The sequence below is a fragment of the Achroia grisella genome, unplaced genomic scaffold (genome assembly GCF_030625045.1).
Source record: "Achroia grisella isolate CSIRO2021 unplaced genomic scaffold, CSIRO_AGI_Agris_v1 utg1186, whole genome shotgun sequence".
NCBI lineage: Eukaryota > Metazoa > Arthropoda > Insecta > Lepidoptera > Pyralidae > Achroia > Achroia grisella.
In genome coordinates, this window is record NW_026712592.1 from 1,549,864 (window position 1) to 1,571,828 (window position 21,965).

Below are 21,965 nucleotides of genomic sequence, written 5' to 3' on the forward strand. Positions count from 1 at the left end.
CTCCTGTAGACTTCAATTTCTTATGTCCTTGGCTGAAAATTTTATAGAAGCATCCGATGTCGTCCCACGTGGTGAACTAAGCTCTTTTTGCCTTTGTGTAATTAAGAAGGTACCAGTTGAGTTTATAGCAAGATCTCAATTGAAGTAATTAACCAATTTCTCTAACCGATAGGATAAAAAATGTTTCTATATAGGTACAAAATTTCACATGTTTTACATATGTTATGCTTAGTCCTATTTATATCTTGCCGATATATTATGCGTTGCTACCGTTAACAAACCGGAGACGGTGAAATATTTAAATCGACCGTAGCTTACGTTGAATTCAAATATTGTACGGCAAAATGCTACGAACTGGAATTCAGTTGAGTATTATGTTCACTAATACAAAAAATTGGACAAATATCTATAAATAAATTAATATTATAGTCATTAGTATTTTAAACAGACATCACCATCATCATCATCATCTCGGTATCACTGCTGAACAACGGCAGTAACAGACATTATTTTTGTAAATTTCTTATTAAAACTATATACTAATAAATAATATAGTATAATAAAGTCAGTGCTCTCCGCACTGACTATGATTATATTACTTGATTACGAATGATCTCACAAGCAGCTTAAGGCAGCGCAAGATACAACTATTTCTTTACTATACTTCGTTCCAATATATAACTTAATAAATAAGCAAACAAAGAGGTCACTAACCATCACGTTTACTAAAAATCAATAAAGTGATTGATCTATTGAAGGTTTCGTTTATTTTCACTGTATCTTATTATTAATATTAAAAGGCGAAAGTTTGTGAAAGAGTTTTTTATAAAACAAATGACTTTTTCATAGTGTCATATATTATTTAGCTGATTGTAAGAAAAAAATGTTGGTTTGTAGATTAATACTGTAAAAATTACTATTTGAAACATTCATCCATACGGATGTTTGATACTCTTTTATGCAAAAACTACTGAACAGATTTTGATGAATCTTTACAGTAATAGATCCTATATATCAGAATTGCATATAGGCTATAATTTAAAAGTCAGCTAATTAATTATACTTTATTACAATTATAATTGGTATACCTGACAAATTACAGATGAAGTAAAAAATATATTATAAAATGTTATAATATAAGTTGTAGTATACGACTATGTTATAATATATGTTAAAAGATTATTTATAACATATTCGTATTATTTGTTATCATTATTATTATTATTATTTATATTGAGCATTGTACGTTGAAGAAGAAGCGATGTCCCAATTGTACAAAAAAATACATATTTGTTTCCTTGTCTTCATGAACTCCTACTATTTATCTAAATCTCAAATCTCTCAAAATTAATAACTAGGTATTGCTCTATCGAAAACTCAAATAAGCCATATCCAGAGAGTACCGTACTGGAAATGTAATTAGCATATACTCGAGAGTTAACCCCGAGAAGACGATAATTACATTGTGACGTACCGACAGACCGTTGTGACAACTTTATATTAGCATTGCAATAGTAATTTCGTTGTAGAGTTCAACGTTTTGTTAGTAATTCGTAAATACCAACACCTAGATGGGTCGGTTTATTAAAACTTTTATTGTTGCGAAAATAAAGTCGAAAGGAACCTATTGCTTGAATAACTTAACTCAATAAATACACAATAAAGTTGGAGAGAGGTCTCTATCATTGACGTTATATTATAGCTATCAATAATGAATAAGTACAACATTTTAATTGTTTATTATTATAACATTATTTTTATTTTAAACGAAACGTTATTTACGCTGAATTTTTGAGAAACATTATGAATTTCGTGCCTCCGAGGTATACTTTGTAAAGTCTGTGTGGATTTTTGAATTAAGACTGAGGTAAAATGGATGAAATCATGGGTGATGACATGATAACGTAATATCAGTCACTCTGTGGCGGTTAGCTCGTTTACCATTCACTAAATAAAAAACATTTTCAGATTCGTTTGTGAATTGTTAACGTAATCATGATAAGTAATCATAAATTTATGCACTTAATTAATATCGACGTTTTGAAGTGGGATTTGGAAAATACCGTATTCCGTGATTCTGAATGACGAGATTGATTTAAAGGATCTATATGAATACAATAACATCATCTTTGTAGTCACAGAAAATAAAATTGTGAATTAATGCGTACAATCCGTGTTTCATTCAATTCCAAATCTTGAACGTCTAGACAGATAAATTCTGCATATTCAGTACGCCATATCAATTTGTATATTATACACATTTCCTCTCATACATACATTCAATATGTTTTGGTACTGTTTTTTCGGTCATTTCAATACTAAAGGAAAATATTTGACGCAATATTATGGCTTCTTTTTCCTGGACCAAAAAAAATATTACAGTTATTTGTTTTTATGTAATTAGAAATACTAGCAACCTGATAGCCTATCTGATTAAAAGTGTGATGGTATGGTGACCTGCACACACTTTATGTGTTGCCATTCCTGTCGCCTAAAAGTCATGCCTCTTTTCTTCTTATTTTCTTGCCTGATCTCACCACTCAACCGAAACTCTTATAAAGCAAGCTGTTAAGTGGCTGAAGTAGCTAAGACAGAGCTACGCACAAAAACGACTTTGTACAAAGTCAGTTTTATCGTTATATTGTAATAGTTACGGTATATATATATATATATATGGTTATTGTACAATGACTATCTAATTACTAGCTTGCCTTAATTACAATTTGATCTTACGCCATAAACCATATGTTATCTTTCAATATTTAGGACATCATGTAGTCCATATTTTAGTATGAATTTTATTCGTAGTTAAACTAATAAGTCTTCAAAATCACAAAATTACAAATGGTAACAGAAAAAGCGAATTCTCCCAAAGACCGGCCGGATCATTCTTCTACTTGAATAAATATTATAAAAGCGAAAGCGAGTCCCTCTGTTTGTTTATGTTTTGACGAATAACAAATCTACTGGATCGATTTGAATGAAATTGGGCAGAGAGCCACAGATAGCAGACGTAAATGTAGCGAATAAGTTCAGTCTCGGCCCTAGAAGATAAATCAATCACTGGTGAAGGTCGCAAGAATGGTGCTACGATTAATAGTGCTTATAAATGTGAAAGCCTTTACGCCGAGAGAAGAAACACCCATATATCACAATTACAGGTATTATCATACATTAATACAAATTCATATTTGGCAATACGGTTTTACCAATAGTTTTATCCATAAAATGTCTATTTAGAAACCAATAGGAAATAATGTGAATATGAAACAATATTTTTATAAACAGTTATCATATTTAGGTCATTCCATTTATGTAAGTTCAATATAAATGGGTATTTCTATTTGATTTCTACAGTTGACTTATTTTTAAACGTACCTTGAACCTTTTGTAACACTACGGACGATACATATAGCCCCTATCTTTAGGTATCAGACACTGTAGCTATTTGTATTTTACAATTAATGAATACGGAAATAATTTATTCTCAACCTTAATAATACTTGTTATGCTGAATATAACACATCTGAAAGACTTTCAGATCTAAAGAAAACAAAATATTCCACTGCTAGGGAACAAAAGAATAAAAGCAATGATATAAAGGTAGATTTAATTCAACAAAATACACCTTCTTTTCTTCAGGCTACAATCTCGGCGTCTGCTTCTTACTTCTCTTTAATGTTATTTGTCCCGCTAACAATGCTCCGCGTGATTTTATGTAACAAAATCACTTTGTCAAATTGGGTATTGTGTTTAAATTGTTTACTGTATAAGGAAGGAAATTTTCTTTGCCATTTTAATAGAATGACATGCATAATTAATACCAAAGAAACCAAACATTAATTAATTCGATGTACACTAAATCTTAATTACAAATGTAAATCAAAAATACAATGTATTTTCAGTTGTATTACCTACTAACATAAACTAAAACAAGTGTTCAGATCATGAAAAAATCGATAGACTTCAATCGTTTTGGATTAAACTACGACAATTAATATATCACATTATTAAGGATAACTTACAGAACTTTTCTACACAGGACGACAGGAGAGGTACCAGCATTCAAATCAAAAACGAATCATTCATATCGATTCGCTTAAAGATAAAGCTCCAAGGTAACACATAAACAATACAAAGAAATTGAGAACCTCTCCGCCGCTATAAGATGAGATTCTTAAAAAAGCGTTATTATACTTTAACCCATTGAACGGATATAGCATTGTAGGCGAAAATCCAATTATAAACATTGATGGCCGGCACACTCCTGGGGTTCTGAACGGCTATTTAGCACGATTCGTATGTTGCAATTCATGGAATTAACTGCTCGACGATTTGCAAATTGGACCTGTTGATATGAATTACTAACAATTGTCAAATCGCAGAATTGCTAAAAGATGTGGATTAATGTTAAAACTGTCTTACCACTTGTGGTGTAAATTATTGCATCGGTATAGACTACCCCAGCCTCCTTCTCACCCTCATATTACCAATATAATATGCTACTAATAATGTGCGTGCGAAGGCAAATTATTGGTAGCACATTATATTATACAACTAAGCCTGCGTGAACACTGACAGTGTTGGTAAAACCGTATGAAAATCCGTTCAGTAATTTTGATATTTCGCGAACATACAAACAAAAAACTGGAACTGTGCTTTAAAGTGCGATGCTAAAACTGTAAGCAGAAGCACAGATAACATAATATTACATAACAGAGGTAAGAAATAATAGGTTATCAATTTAAATAACTTCGAAATAGATGTTCAATATCTTATTTTACCGACGACTACAGCTTTGGAAAGTATTCTTATAATCAAATCAAATAAATATAAAATGACATTACAAGTGCTCAAAATATCTAATTAATTGTAATGATTAATAATGATAATCTTATAAAAAAAAATTACTTAAACAAATAAGTCTTTTGTAATCACTTCGATTCAGAAGAATACTAAGTAGGAAACATTTTTAGAGATAATGTATGTTTTCATAACTTTGTATACGAGATAATATATTTGGTTTTCTAGTGTGTATTATTTTCATTACATCCGTCATCATCAAGGACCTCAAAACGCGAAACAAAACTAACAATATTATTGCAACTAACTTTCGTAACATCGTTAGTTATAGGCCAGGTAATAGCACCATGCATGGAGGATCTACAGCGTTGAAGCTTTTGCGAAACTAATTGGAGTTAGCGAGTTATGCCCCGACTTCTATAAAGTTTATATTAATGAAAGCAAAAGTGGAAATATATTTACTTCAGAGGCTTCATCTGAAGTATGATGTTGTTAGTAACTCGCCTTTAAAGTCAAGGCTTCAAACTTTGATATTGTAGATTATTTTGAATACCACTTGTGATGTTTAGAAATATTTTTATTTTTGGATTCGTAGAAAAACTTTATATAAACGTTTTGGTTTTAACCAAATAGTTGGCTTTCAAACAGGATTATATTTATATATATTATATATAATATTCACCATTAGTGTAACGATATTAAACGACGACATGGATGATACTGAAATGGTGCACCCTCCTGTGCTAATAGTATACTCTATCGGGGCACAGTGGACAATATAAGGATGAAGTCACAATGGTTCGCAGTGGGAACCGCTTGAAGTTAGACTTGATGTATATTGCTAGCAATGTCTCCATTATTAATGATCCCTTCCCATTATGTCGAGTATTATTTCCGTATAATATAAACATATAAAACTTTTAAACATTAATATGAAATAACGTCGTGTCTGACAGTAGGCGTTGATGCGTAACAAGTTATACATCATTAAAATGTGCACGCTCCATGCATTTCACATGCATGTTACAATTGCTCAACTTTCGATTCAAACCAGCAACAAAAATAACAAAAACAGAAACTTTAACTTGTTTCAAAGGAAAATTTCTGATGTAGACATTGTTAGCTCGTTTTGACTTGGACGCCAAATTTTAATTTCGGTGAAACCACATGTGTGTATACAGGCATATACGCACAACTTAAGAGAAATTCCTCTTTTCAAGCTAGATAAAAATATTTTAATATGTTTTCCGTATATTATCTTTATATGTTTATTATAATTTGAAAGTATTCTAATTAATGTTTCGGAAAATCCAATGAATATTTATGATTTCATAGTCTAGTCTAATATATTTTTTTCAATTTTAAGTATTTACAAATTGATAATTGTAATTAATGGCAAGATAGTCCCGAATCGTTATTAATGCGTAAAACATGCCGATCTCTAAAAATGACTCGAGAATTTCGTTCTGAGATACCAATAATTAAAAGATAATAATTCTTCCCTCGCAGAGTGATAACACCAGTTATTTGACGTAAATCGATTATGGATAACAAAGGATTACATTTGTCAACAACCTGTCTTTTATGTGGGATGTAATAATAGGTATATTGTTAGGTTGGGGACGACCCTTGCTAGGCATATGTGAATAATACAATTTTATTAAATCAGTTTGTATACCTACATACAAAACGATGTTTTGTAGCACCTCTTAATATTTATGAATGATATCAGTTTAAAGTGTTTCAAATATAGAAAATAAATTCTTAGCTGCCTCTTGCGTCGATGTGGGTCTTTTTTCAACCCTTAGGATGATAAAAGAAACTTCTCTAGTTATACATAAAAAATGAGAATTAGTTGAGGCAACAAATAAACATACAAACTCAGTTATAAACCCGACTTATATCTTCTTATTAATATGTATATTTGATGTTGTATATAGAGGAATAAATACATATGCAAAAGTGCTAATAAATCTAATATTGTACGTGGTATTGTTAATTCCTTAAATGAAGCGTGTATTTTATCGACTATATTCGCGTGGGTAGGTAACCGCAATTAGTGTAGCGTATAACTGAGCTGTATATTTATTGGTTGTATGCATAGGTTTTATTCTACTGCATTTGAAACGCGTTGTATTGAAAGATGTACTCGTATTTGTGGCGGGTTTTTAGATCATAAAGATAAATAAAATTTTTGACTAAGATTTTATGCTAAAATTCATTATTCCATACCTTTTATGCTAAAACTGTATCAACTGCAGCTCAAATGTAAAAAAAGGTAAATCGCTTCGCTTATAAACAGCTTTTCAGCTATTACAAAATATACTATAACGTATATTGTGTTACGATTTTGTGCCCGATAATTCTACTTCGCAACTATTAATAAAAATAGTAAGTACTTTATTTGATCGGAATCGATTAAGAAAAGACTCATTCAAATATGTTCAGGATTGGTGAGGATATCTCGTACCCCGTACGAAAATATGGTGGAAATGACTGCCTCTACTTTTTTGAAGTCGATTGAAATTCTAAAATCATTCGACCAATTTTCCAGTGAATCATAAAAATCAATTCGGACTAATTTGTTGGACGGAGTGTGAACTAGTTGTTAATACCGCTCACTGCCATTTTATCAATGAAAGTATGTTTTATAAAAACTTTCTTCAGCACCGCACGATTTGCAGTCGACAACGATCACTATTCAATGTAAAAAAACACTTAGAGACGTCGCATTTTATTTCTTTTAAGAATCCATTTTCATCTAGTTCTCTGTGAATTCTCTTCGATCTTTCGCTTTTATTGCTTTTAAACATTGTATCTATTTGTTAAATCATTTCTATGTATAACTTTTTCAAATAACCTGACGATATTTAAAGAAAAGTATTTATTTTATTATATTTAGAAAGTATTTTATTATTTAAATTGTTTGTTATAGTACATTTTCTATAACAAACAATTTAAATAAATTGGATACTAAATGTACCTACATCATTTTCGCATACATAAACACAAAACTTTGTTATTTTTTTACGAATAGTTACGTCACTTGAAACAGTAATATAATGATAAAAATAAAGTAATGATAACAATAAAATTCTGAAAAATACAAGAATAATCGTTATATCTGTCTATACTATCTCAAATATCGTTTATTATAGTAAACAACAACTTGATTTACTCCAAAATACTTTAATTAAATCCCATAAAGCACGAATATTTCAAAATGTATAAAATAATTACCGTCTTCATTCAATATGGATTTTAACGAATATCTTTGCATATCTATTATACAACTTGGCACAAGTTTCCGTCGTTCAACTAAATTCTAATCTTGTATTTATCCTATACAGATTGAAACACAAGAACATTACTTTGGATTCGTCCTAAATTAGAATGGGCCAAGATCCACTTTTTGCAATCAAAGTTTCATTGCTGAGAAATTTGAATTTGAAATATCGCTGTCTAGCGTTAAGATTAATTCATAAAGTCGGTCTTACTCAAACGAGCACAATTGCCAAACTTTTTGACAAGTAAAGCGTTTGAAATTAACGTTCCTCTAAGTTCCGTCCAACTTACGGATTGTTAGCAATTTTGTGACATAAGGTAGGATGTGACTATAAAAAGTCAAATGCATCTATTAAAATTAGTGATCACTCTGCAAATTTAAGATGTACTTGTCTCTTGTAAAGTTCAGGTACAAAATTATAGGGGTGAAATAAAAAGGAATTACTAAATTATTTTAAATTAACACATTATTTGTGTGAATTTAGTATAATATAGTGATTATAGCCTTAAATTTCAATCTCTTTAACAGCTGTACAACATCATATTTTTATATACTTGTGTAGATATAAGAAAAGGACAATTTTTAAATGATCTAATTTAACAGAACAATATGTATTAAGGACAATAATAATTCTTTTACATATTTTTCCTACGATGAAATGATACTAAATACGTTTGAAGAACGACAGAAACAAACACACGCATTCCTATAACAAAACTAGAGATGTTCTGACAAACTAATTGGCTATAAAGTGGTACGATTTATCGACATGAAATCCAAGTTTACATTTCACGCAGCTTTTGAGAACACCGTTTGATGTAGAGCGGCTTAATTGTCTCGAGAGCTGATTTTTATAGATGCATATTAGTAATTCTGTGAATTTTTCCCTCCAACTGTTTATAACATAGTTGTCTATCTCATCACATGATTCACGTCACATCATTATCTCTATTGTGATCATATGATAATTATTTATATATTGAGACATTTTCGGTGCAAATGATATTTTTACTGAAATAGTGAATTCTAGTGAGTTGTAATAAATCACAAAAACACGTCTATTGAATTGTCTGAATGGCGTTTTAAACATCGTTTTAATAATTGGTACATATTTGGAAAATATGAGAAAAATTTTATATAAAATTTAATATTCATATAAACTTAAAATGTGTGAATGTGAATTCGATTGTAACTTTTTTATTAATGAACTGAATTTTTTATTTTTTCATCATAATTGAAAAACATACCATAAAAACCCATTAACATCGCACTGCAGAGTAACCTTACCACAACATAAGGAGAGGTAGCATACAATTTCCATACAGCCAAGCGTGTAAGGGCTTCATTTCGAGTTTTGCTTCTATTGCACTGATATTTAGTGCGAATGACGTGACATTGCATTGTTACTTTTTTACTATATACTATTGTGTCACACGTGGCCACTTAACATATTCATGTCATATGTTTATAGTATATATGAGGCATATATATCACGCCAAATTTCAATAACAATTAATGCCATTTTAATGTAAATCAGGCTCATTATTCCGCATTAAACCGCGAATAGTAATCACATTAACACAGTACATTACAATAATGGTTCACATAAGTCATATAAACGAAATATTTTAAAGAGAATAAATAAATTTTACTCTAATATAATAATTACTTATTATACATACTTTTATTATTATACATACATCGACAAAAATATCTAGATAGAAAACTATACATTAGTAAGTAACTTATTGTCTACTACATAAAAAATTCAAATACACATCAGTTCAACCATTTAAAAAAAAGGGAATTTCAATTTTCCTTAATTTTCTTCATTTGTTATATCTTTGCTAATTATAACCAAATTTTAATAAATTATTCTTATAAGCTATATATTTACTGTCATTGCCATCAAATTTAGAGAAGGAAATATGTTAAGATTTTAAAGGTATGTAGTATTGCCATAACAATTTGATAAAAGGAAATAATGTAGAGAACATACAAAATCTTCGAATAAGCAGCTGGTAACAATGTATAACGAATATACAAATTCCTTTCACGTAAAATGAATAAGCATATTTTTATATTATTGCAACTGCAGCAGTAAAAGATATAAGTATTTGAATTATATTCCGCATTCCCAATTATAAAACAATTTCGTTTAGATAAGACGTTACGAAGAGGGGAATCCCTCTTCGTAACTTCCTGAAAAAGTAAAACTTATCGTGAATTTTAGTTTTAGCTTTAAAAGGAAACTTATTTAATTTATTTATCTATATAAATTAACAACAAAAGTTTTTTACAGGTACAGTAATTTCAAGTAAATAGAAAATGAAAATGAAAACGTCATATTAATAACGCCATAACTGTGTTATTTATAAATTTACTAATTTGAGGTTCTATGGTTTTTATAATAACTATTAGAGTAAGATTTCAAGGGCAATTCTTAGATTAAATCATTCCTAAAGATATTAGAAACCATTAAGAGTTTCTTTACGAAAAAATTGTATGTTATACATAAAAATCGTTTAACAAATAACACGTAAAATCTTTATCTATAAGTATAAAGTTTTTTACGTGTTATTTGTTCATGTACCAAAAATATAAGTATAAATTACAATTTTGCTTTACGAATCTAAAGCTAACTTAAAGCTACGTTTTTACTAGAATTAAATAAAATCCAGTAAAAACGTAATAGGAAATTAAGTAAAGGTTCACCCAAATAGATTAACGCCCGAAATTAATAACGTATCCACAATCCAAGATCGCTACCAATCTTAGATTGATCCCTATCTCCAGATCGATCTCCAATCTGCGTCCCAAAATGACAACTCTATTTTTTTTGACACTCGATAGGCATCGATCCTTGGATCGACCGTTCCCTCCCGCCGTTCTGTGTTACGCAAAATGTATGCCGCTACTCACATTTCTGTATTTAGAATTTCGAAGTATATAATTTGATATTAATATACAATGTAATGTTAATATATTACATATAATAAAATACTGTGTTTATTATTTGTTATGTTAATTACAAAATTTCAATTCACCATTTTTGTGTTTAATCATTTATTGGTTCGTGTGAAACGTATCGTGATTTATACTTTGACTACGATTGATATTTGACAGCAGTGCAAACTATTTCCAGTTACAGTCTGTTACAGTACCGACTCTCAATATTTAATTGTTATTATTTTTGATTTTCTGAATTAAATTAACATGGATACAGTAATGGTAAGTCAAATCGTTTTTATTTTACGTATTGTAACTAAATTGATGCGTGCGCACATGTAATGCTGCGTAGCGTGAGTTTTTTTAATGACGCTTACAATTTCCCGCTAATTTTGTAAAAACAAACTAACATGAATTTAACAATTATAGGCGAAGGGCAAACCATTATCTAAAGATGAAACTAAGGCTTTGCTGCAACTTATTGAAAATAGTCGCATTATAACTACTAAATGTACCAACACCACCAACAACAAATTAAAAATAGAGGAGTGGACCAAAATAACGGAACAATTCAACGCAACGGCTACAACTTGTCGCAGAACGCCTCAGCAGCTTAGGTTAAAATGGGAAAACCTTAAAAAAACTCCCGTAAACGAGCACCGAAAATAAGAATGAACAACATACAGGTACATACTACGTTTTCTAATATAAATAAATATTTCACATACATATAACTTTTTACATACATTGTAGTGGTGTTTTTGTTTACATAAATTTTATTTTGCAGACTGGTGGAGGTGCTCCTGATTACATACCCCCAGATGATATATTGGACCGTGTCGCTAGTGTCCTGGGGAGTACAGTTAGCGGGTTCACAGTACCCTTTGGAGGCGACAAGGAAGATATTGGTGATGGTATCTGTGTTGGTGATGGAGTTGGTGGTGGTGTTGGTGATGGTGTTAGTGGTGGTGTTGGTGATGGTATTGTTGGTGCTAGCGATAGTGAGGGTCGGGATATGTTGATCTTGCCTGATGAAATAGTTACAGTTGTATCCTTGTCTGAGGATATAGCTGTCTCTGGTGCCCCGGTCATGCTGCCAACTCCAGAGAGACCAAAGCCATTTACATTTAATTCTTTTCAGACTCCTAGAAGGGCTGGTAATGATTTTTTTATTTTAAATAATTCTATATAATCGTATCTTATAGTATTCAGTCCTTTGGCAACATGGCAGGCTTTCCATTGATAACAGGATCTGTTTGCATTTCATATGATTACAAATTGTGTACACAATAATACAATCCCCTATACTATATTTTATGTTTTGCACTGTGGTATTGTTTAACTTTAATGTTATGGAACAAATACAATTAATATAGTATTAATGCTGTCTTTTGATATTATTATAGGTGGTGGGTTTTATGAATATAAAGTTCTTTATGGAATGTACTAGAGAAAATAATCATTAATATTATTCATTAATTATTTTGTGTATTTTCAGGGAAAAGGCAAATACAAGGAGATAGCAATAGATCTGCAAGAAATACGGCAATTGCAGAATACTTCACAGTTAAAAAAAAAGTTGATAGAGGAGAAATTAACCAATAGTACAATAGCAAATGAAAAATTAAAATTAGAATATGAAAAATTAAAATTAGAATATGAAAAATTAAAATTAGAATATGAAAAAGTAAAACCAGAATTAGAAAATAACAGATTAGAAACTGAATATTACAAATTAGAAAATGAAAAATTAAAATTAGAAATTGCTAATTTAAAGAAATAGGACTTAAACATTAGTTAGACTTAATCATTAGTTGTAATTAATTAATTTCACAATATCTTTTTAATTTTTATTGTAATTAATGTACTCTTTTTAAATAATTAGGAACTTTGTAAGATATAGGTTTAACTGGCTAATTTAATTGCTTGTAGTGATTTTAAGTATAGGTTTTTAATAAAAATAGTTTTTAAATTACACTTTCTTTTTATTTTCTATAACATTACATGTTTCCCAAACTATTGTTTTTTCTGTTATTTCTGTACATCATAAAGGTTGGTAGAAAAGGCATAATATTAAATATTTTTTACAATATAGCACAGCTATTTTAAATTTGTCCTTATATATAAATACTATTATGATATTAATCAAATCTCAACAGTAGAATAGAAAAAGAATAGAATAGAAAATCATTAGAAAATTTTATTCAGATAAACTTACATTGAAGCACTTTTGAATAGTCATTACATTTTTTAATCTACCGCTCGTTCGGAAAGCTGTCTCATCACAAGAAGAACGAGCAAGAAACTTGCGTGTTGCTCTTTTAAATAATTTTATTATTACTTTACATTTTTAAGTTTAAGTGTGTGAATACAAACCACCAATTAGCACTAATTCTATGGCCGGTACACTATTTTGATGTCGATTTTTGCAAATAATACACTACCAAATTGTACACAAACAATAATCAACACTTATTGCACTATTATATCACTAATAACGATGTTGAAAATATAATATTCGTGCGATAGACTATTAAAAATTATTTATTTATTACGGCCAGCTGAAAATGACAACTGTCGTTGGTGTTGCTAATCAAAGAAAAAAAAATTACACATATATATTAACAGTAACTTACTTAATAAAATTATTACAATATTCTAATTACTAGTCTTCATCTGTTCTCTTAAATTGTAAAATAATTATTTATAAGATCTGCTCGATGTTGCATGTCTAGCATAATCATGTTTTGTGCACCACTGTTTTCTATATTGTCAGCAGGTGGCAGCTCAACTTCTGGTGGGATTTCTTGTAGGTTCAGGTTTCTACACATGTTGTGCAAAACTGCTGTAGCTACTATTATAGCGTGCACATTTGATATTGACACTCTTAATGTCAGTGCTACCACTGGGAAGCGGCGTTTCCAAACTCCAAATGTGCTGTAATAAAATATTTTAATTAAAAGCCATATTTCTACCAATGTATATAAAATATGTTACTGGTTAGTTCATTACCGTTCAATAGTATTCCTAGTTTTAATATGTGATTCATTGTAACGAATCTCTGCTTCTGTAACTGGGTTTAATAGTGGAGTCAACAAATATGATCTGTTTGGATAAGCACTGTCACCAAGCAACCATCTGTTTCCAAAATCACCAGCATCACATTGAGCTATAAAGATTGATAATAATTATTATTAGGATCTCAAAAACAAAATCAATTTTATAAAAATAGTATAATTTAGAAAAACCTGTTACCTCTCAGTATAGAATTATTGAATATTGTTGCATCATGAGTGGAACCTGGCCAACGAGCTACAACATTCATCAACCTCAGTTCAGCATCACAAACAGCTTGAACATTTAAAGAAAAGTAACCTTTACGATTCCTGAACTCTTCACCTATTGTTTGACCTTAAAAGAAAATAAATAGTATTTATCTCAAAGAAATAAATTAATAACATATTAAACATGTTCTAATACAAAGATGGAGATTGTATGTGAAAGTATGTAAAGAAAAGAAATAGCATGTATCTCAAAGGAACAGTTAATAACATATTAAACATCTTTTAATACAAACATGGAGATTGTATGCGAATGTGTGTACAGTCAATTGCACCCAGGACACGAGGAAAGCCAGCAATCCTATAAAAATTTTCTGCACCTTCCTGATGTACAAAAATATACTTGTCATACAATCGGGCTATGGCTCTTGACATGTCTCTCATGATTCTACCAGCAGTCGATTTTGAGACTCCAACAAAGTCTGCCACAGAAATTAACATAGTGCCGAGAGCATAAAACCGGAGTGTCAAGAGAAGTTGATGTAGAGGAGACACGCCATAATTTCTGCAAAAAAATAGTTGATTGTGGATATGTTACATCTTACTAATGTTATTTTAAAAGCGGCACGAGGCAATAGTATTGATATATTTTACTTACTTTTTTGAGGTTACCCGAACAAAGGGCATTAATTCAGTCAATAACAATTGGAAGGCAGGTTTTGTAAGTCGAAACCTGAAGGTGAACTCTGCATCATCTAGCGTCTGCATGTAATTAACCCTTCTTATTATCCGTGAACTAACGCGTTGTCTGTCACTATCATCGTCACTAGAATTAGTATCCCAGTCGGATAACTGAATTAAATGTTCCAAATCACTGTCACTATCACTAGACGACATTTCAAAAGACATTTTGGTAAAAATCTATGAATTCAATCTGTACACACAAGTAGCAATCCCAAGTATTTCTAGGATAGCAAATTTAGATTGTTTACTTCGATCGATAGAAACGTCAAAACGCACAGATTGGTTATTAATACGCCACAAACGTCACTTTCATACAAATGTCAATCCAAGGATTGCGATCCGTCCTCCTAAAGATAGACTGCATTGAAAGATTGCAATGTCAATCCATAGATAGATTATTGGCACGCGTTTTACAAAAATAGATTGAAATTTCAATCTTAGATTGCTAAAAATGGATTAGGATTGAATATTAATTTCGGGCGTAAGTGTGGATTGGTGGTTTAGATTAAGGTTTGGCCGAGGATACCCCAGAGCTTTCAGTACTCTTAGTAGTCTTTTCCTATGTATGTTACTTTAATTGCTTGTAATAAAATTGCTCCATTAGATTATGATTAACGTGTCGCATAAAAGAAGTCAAGTATAATATGTGAATTTAACTCAATGTCATTTCGTTAAGTTTTCAACAGATAATATTACTGTTAGCTATTACCTATTATTATTACACACTTTTTCAAAGTTTCTCTAAAAATTAACAAAGTTATATATGCGTGACTTTACTATAAAATTTATTTATATTGTTCAGAACAATTATTTTCTACTACTAATCTGGGAATCAGCTTTGTAGAATAAATAGATGAACACTACTTAACTACCTACAGTTATTTATTTAATAGTTAAATATTTAGTAGGTATAGAAACATTAAATTTTTAGACGTATTTCATTATCTATATTGGAAGAATTCATCTTTCTTAAAGATATTAATTTAAAGTGTATATACTGAAAATCTTATAAAGTCTATTCATTTCATGGGTAAATAGTCTCATATACAATATTACATGTCAAGAAATTGGTTTGAATCAGAAATACATTTTCAACTTTTAAAAGTTCTACAGCTGTAATACCCGTATGTCTAGGTTGCAGATGGTATCATACCCATTCAAAAATGATAAGTTTTATTGAATAGGTATAACAATAGCCCGTGTTCATATAAGAGGTTTAACTATATATCCCACGGGATTCTGGACCTCGTCCAGACCACCGCTGCGCTGCTGTGGTCGTGTAGATAGCAACATGAATTATGACCCGGGCATTTATTATATTGTAAGTTAATTAAATAATTTTATGATAACAAATACAAAGACATTTTAAGGCGTTGTTATTAACAACACTCTAAATACCGCTGCTAATAAGTACTACTGCTGTGACACTTTTAGATTGAAATTGTCTATATCAAATTATATTTTATCTATAGTTATATTATAAAGAATAAAAATTTTATTTCTTGTAATGAACTTGTAACAAAAAGTAAAAATTATTTCAGAGTTTGAAACGTACATTAGTACAAAATGACAGTGATAATATACCTATTATGTTATATATATATAGTATACAAAACTCACAAGATTATGAGTATCGAGGTAAAGCCATATCAGGGCACTAGTAAATTATATAATAATTGCGTGAACTTGTATTGTGCAATACACTAAATTATTATTTAAAAATAGTCCTAACCTAGAAACCACTCCATTCAATTTGATAAAACGGTTTTTCAAACTTTTAACAAACATCTTAATCTTCTGTGTTGCATATTTTGCAGTTTATTATGTTTATATATCGTCATTATTGCCAGGACAAGAAAGCGAACGACTGGCTGCCTTTTAACTTCTTCCAACATCCGTAGTACTGGCATCATTCCAAAATTTATCGACCATACTCTCCCCTCCCTCCCCTCGTCCTACACTATTGCTCTGCCTACACAGCTTCCTTGCAACTGCAATTTCCAATTTCATAAATGTTTAGTCAAGCGACGGAACTCGGTAGGACAAACTATAGGTGGTCGTAATTAAATAATGAGTACTAGTACCAGTTTGGGATTATTACGAATACACATATTTACTGCTGTGTTAGTATTCTAAAAAATTCTAAAGTTTTACTAATTTTAGAAACATTGGTCCATACCAAATGCTTTTTGAAATTTTAATGATTTGCACATTAGATGAACTCGAATAGCCCTTTTCTTAAACCATACTAGTCAATACACATTACTTATTGATAGAAAAGCAAACAAAATGATTTTCAATTTATTAAAAAAAAAAATTAAAATTGTCAATGCCGCTGTCTATGTGTGCTACGTGATATGTAAAATAATTAACCATTTTAGATGTTAATTTATACGAACTATTTCCGATGTTTTTAATCGTAGGATTTTCTGAAAACCACTATTGATGATTTTCAAAGAAAGCCACAAGAGATGCTTCTATAACCACTTATCATTTTTATATATAAAGATTGAGCTAATATTTTTTAATAAAAATTCAACTAAAAATAAGTCATATTATTAATAAAAGGTCTGCTCTGGAGCGCTAATCTCAATGTAGATTTCATTCCAATACTTTTTTGTACACCATTCTGTTGAAACGGAAGAAAAACAATATCAATCAATCCATATATATAATAAGAAGGTGCGAAATAGTTAATTTCGGTAGATTTAATCAGATATACAATCAAAGGTGTAGGCGTTTTATGTAATAAACAGGATAAGTCACGAAATTTCCAAAATTATAAAAATATGATATCAACTGGAATTTATCCCCATAAGTTCCTCATATGAGTATGCGACCTTAAGATTTGGAAATACCACTAGAATATAAAGTTTTCCTCAATATTTAAGATGTTAATTAATTTTATATATGAAGATGCATTTAAAATGAAAATAAAAATTATTCAAAAATCAATTATTCATATAGGACATTTTAGCCGTTTATGAACGTCATATTGTTTGTATTATATTTTTTTCACTATCATCCAGTTCAGTGTACAGATTAAGTTGAGAAGTATTGGCAAGAAAATTAATTGATTTTCTTTTTTATTTAAATGCCTATTTGTTATTTCGATCTTTTAATACTATAATCTAAAATCTTTAATGAGTCAGTTACTGAAATTGTTATTGACAAATATATCTTTAAGTATTATATAAATTACACTTAGGAAACTGAGGTTTTAAGACCAATGGAACTAACAAATCCTTCTTCCCTTCAGTATAATTAGTTGCCGCTCTATCATTATTGCTGCAATGCTATTGACGTAGATAAGTAATTAATAATATATACAATATCTCAGATCAGAGACGGGTTATCGTAATTGTAATAAAGTGCACGCGGTCTACGCCCAACAAATGACTTTTAAACAGCCGCTTTGTTCATCGCGGAAAATATTCCGCTTCAGAACGGGCTGTTTTTTCGCAATTTGCATCTGTTTTGAATGTAAATGACGGCTAAATTAAAAAAAGGATTACCGGAAATTCCGTTTTGGTGGTATAAAAAGATTCATTATGAATTGATTGACCATTATTACGTTTAGGTACTTATTGACGTTTCGTTAAATGAGTTATCAACCGATAATTAATGCGTTAAAGGGTCCGGTTGCGATTCTGGGTCTTAACCGTGACAATTTTAAAATCAAACTTATTGAATTTGTGACAATTATATTATTTCGTTTTTTATTTAACTGGAAAAGCAACAAGTAACTAGCAAACAAGATGGCGCATTTTCAGTAAAATTCCGTTTTGTTAATAGGGATTGCTTTTTGTTTTATTTACGGTTACTTGTTCACCTTACGAGCGTTCTACACTAAATGGCTTCTCTTCCTAGCAACCGCCATTACCTCCCCACCACATTTATTTAACAAAGGTAGTGTGGAAAAGGTGGTACTACTGATTCCTGAGCGTAATACAGTGGCGTCACCAATTAACTTTCCTAGAATAGCGGCGACAACCGACAACGTTTTCTGTTAATAAAACAATATTTAAGAAAACATAACTACTAAATAGTTTGCCATGTGGAATCTCTGCTTCCTCTAATTAGAGGCATTTCATTAGTATAATTATACTAATGAAATGTTAGAAATACTTAATTACATTTTTTTGTATATAGGTACATACACACATACATGAGTGGTACCACGTGCGTTACAGGTGTCCAAATCTCATATGGTACTTATAGGTGACAGCAATCACTTGCCATCTAGGAAGCCTGTAAGTCCGCTTATCTGGCATCTACTAAAAAATACATAAAAAAATAAAGAAATCTACCGTAACCATATATGTCACAAACATACAATAATAACTTATAATAGTGTTATATCACGTTACATTGATTTAAACCATTTTTCCCTTTTATGCGATATCATCTTTGGAAATATACAATGGAATTTAAATTTTAACGCGAAGAATTAAAGTACATGTTTGAGCAATCAGATCGCGGATGACAAGGTAACTCGATAATAGGGGTTTCAACTTTTGTTATGTGTAGAAGAGATTTTTTTATTTATTAAACATGTGATATCTGTCTCTGTTTATATGTCACATATATAAGATAAATAGATTAAAACATAAAATATATATATTTCTATAGTTTTACAATGCAAATAAAACCAGAGTGTGAATTCTCGTTCTATTTTAGCCGCTAAATTACTTGCTTTGTTTGTTGTTATAGTTGTGGGGTGTATTAGGCAGTAAAATGAATCGATAATATGCATGACATCTTACTCCTCTGAAGTAGCAACGTATAACCGAAACCATTCCTTTTATAAAGGGTCTGTGGAATTAACAAAGACTACTCCGGTGTGCTCAATACGGAGGCGCGAGTCCTTATTTGTCAAATAAACTTGACAACCCTATTGAAGAGTAAGTGACCCGGAAGCTTTTAAATTACGCTCGCTGAATATTTTATTTGGCACCGACCGATGTTGTACGGATATTTCCGCCGCGTATTAAATATATGAGATTTTTTGCATCATTCATTTTGTGGCTTTTCCACCTTCGTGAGTCTGGAACGAACGTACCTCTTCTGGATGCCGTCAAGTGTGATATTTACCTGGAACAGAAATTATTATTGAATAATAAATAAACCAAATTGATATATTTTGTAACGGTATTACAAGATATGTAACCGTGACATTATAATCAGGCCACGGGAATTCTACCATATTAATACCACAATTGACGAAATTCATTTTTTTATATTTGTTGTACTGTTCACGTCTATAGACGAAGATTACATCTGTGTGTTGCCAGATTGTTGGCCATCTAAGTTAGGTACATAAAAAAGAGAATATAATTATGAATAATTCATAAACTAAGACAAATTCTTATTGCGTGAAAAATTCAATTAAGTTGTATCTAGAATAAAATACGGAGTCACTGAATTCTGAAATGACACAAAAAATGATACATTTTCTATTTAAATAAACGTTTTTATACTACTATCCATTAGTAGATGAATGGAGTTAAACAGAGCAGAGTTGAATCCATTACGCAAATTTTTATTAAATGCAAGAAAATGTATTTTTTTCTTATTTACTATCAATATAAACAGCGAATTCGGCCAAGTGAATAAATAACTCAACTGAATTATTTATATCACTTCTAAATATAAATTACCGCAACTACGAGTTTAACTTTCTGTATAAATAAATTATTTTGATATGGAATTTAGTTTGTCTCACAATTCTTTTATATTTATTTGGAATGGCAAATAAACTAACGGCCAATCTGATGGTAAGTGGTAACCATCAACTATATTCAAGAACAGTATTACGGACCTCATATTAGTAGTAGGTATACCTAATGCTCGTGATATCGCTCCATTACCTAAGTGATTAAGATTCCTGCCCCTTATTCTAGTTGGCAAATCACATTAATAGTGAAATAGGTATATTAAAGTTAAGGAAAAGGCTTAAAATAAATAAAAAATTTTAACTTTTTATATGCCTACAATCTAATGGAAATGGAATGAACTAACGGAAAATACCTGTATATTAATTACTAAAGAACATCCGATCAACTGCCTAAAGAGTCTGATTCTCATTTTGTGCTTTATTAGAAATCAAAACTACAGTAATAAATAAAAAAAACTATTGTGTATTGGGAACTCAACAAAAATAAAACGTGGTAAGATTCTGTGATTTACTAATTATACTTATAAATAATGACCGCGTCAAACTTAAAACAGTATATTGTGTATTAAACGTAATATATTAAACAACGGTGGGAAGTGGATTGTTAATAATGTGGACTGTTGACCCTATCCTACCAGCAATCTAGCAATGTATTGGACATCAGGTTGACGCAGTTCCCTTTGGAAACCATCATGAGACATTCTTGGAGAATTTGCCAACATTGGCTAACCGATATGACTTTATGCTTATTTTATCATCCTCCACTGGTACCTCGCCAGTGTAAACCGTTATCGCAGCGAATCCATAAAAAATATATTAAACAAAGACGGAAACTATCTTGCCACGTTTTATTAGTATTATTGCGTTCCTCATATCTCGGCAGTTTTGCAACCGACATGATCGTGGGTAAACAGAAAGGCAGATGATAAATTATGGGAAGATATTTTCGTCTACCTTCACACGTCTTCATTTGTTTCTACTACCGAAACTCGCTAGATACTTATTTAATAGATTACACCGTATTAGAGTACATGTAAGACATTCAGCGATTCTGGTTTTTGTTAAATAAACTCAATTGCTGTATTATGAAAATTAACACCATATTCTCGGTTAATTTTTTTGTATTTCAATAGCCTTCCATTTCCTTGTAATGGTAAACACAGCCGATATATATAGAATAATTCTTGGTAAGGGTTCTATATTAAGTATACTTAGTGACTACGTC

General features: G+C 30.5%; 2 protein-coding genes and 1 pseudogene across 8 annotated transcripts in view; 1 reads left to right on the top strand and 2 right to left on the bottom strand.

Moving 5' to 3' along the window:
* The window catches only part of LOC131853636 (furin-like protease 1), a 193,378-nt gene that overhangs the window by 59,221 nt on the left and 112,192 nt on the right, over nucleotides 1-21,965 (bottom strand). The gene's annotated exons all lie outside the window — the stretch shown is intronic.
* On the top strand, nucleotides 11,227-12,364 carry LOC131853694 (uncharacterized; annotated as a pseudogene).
* On the bottom strand, nucleotides 13,713-15,247 carry LOC131853685 (putative nuclease HARBI1). The gene is made up of 5 exons (XM_059204689.1): nucleotides 14,978-15,247; nucleotides 14,616-14,884; nucleotides 14,294-14,449; nucleotides 14,051-14,207; nucleotides 13,713-13,975 (listed from the first exon to the last, which is right to left on the bottom strand). The coding sequence occupies exons 1-5, from the start codon at nucleotides 15,226-15,228 to the stop codon at nucleotides 13,723-13,725; spliced, it is 1,086 nt and encodes a 361-aa protein (XP_059060672.1). The 5' UTR covers nucleotides 15,229-15,247; the 3' UTR covers nucleotides 13,713-13,722.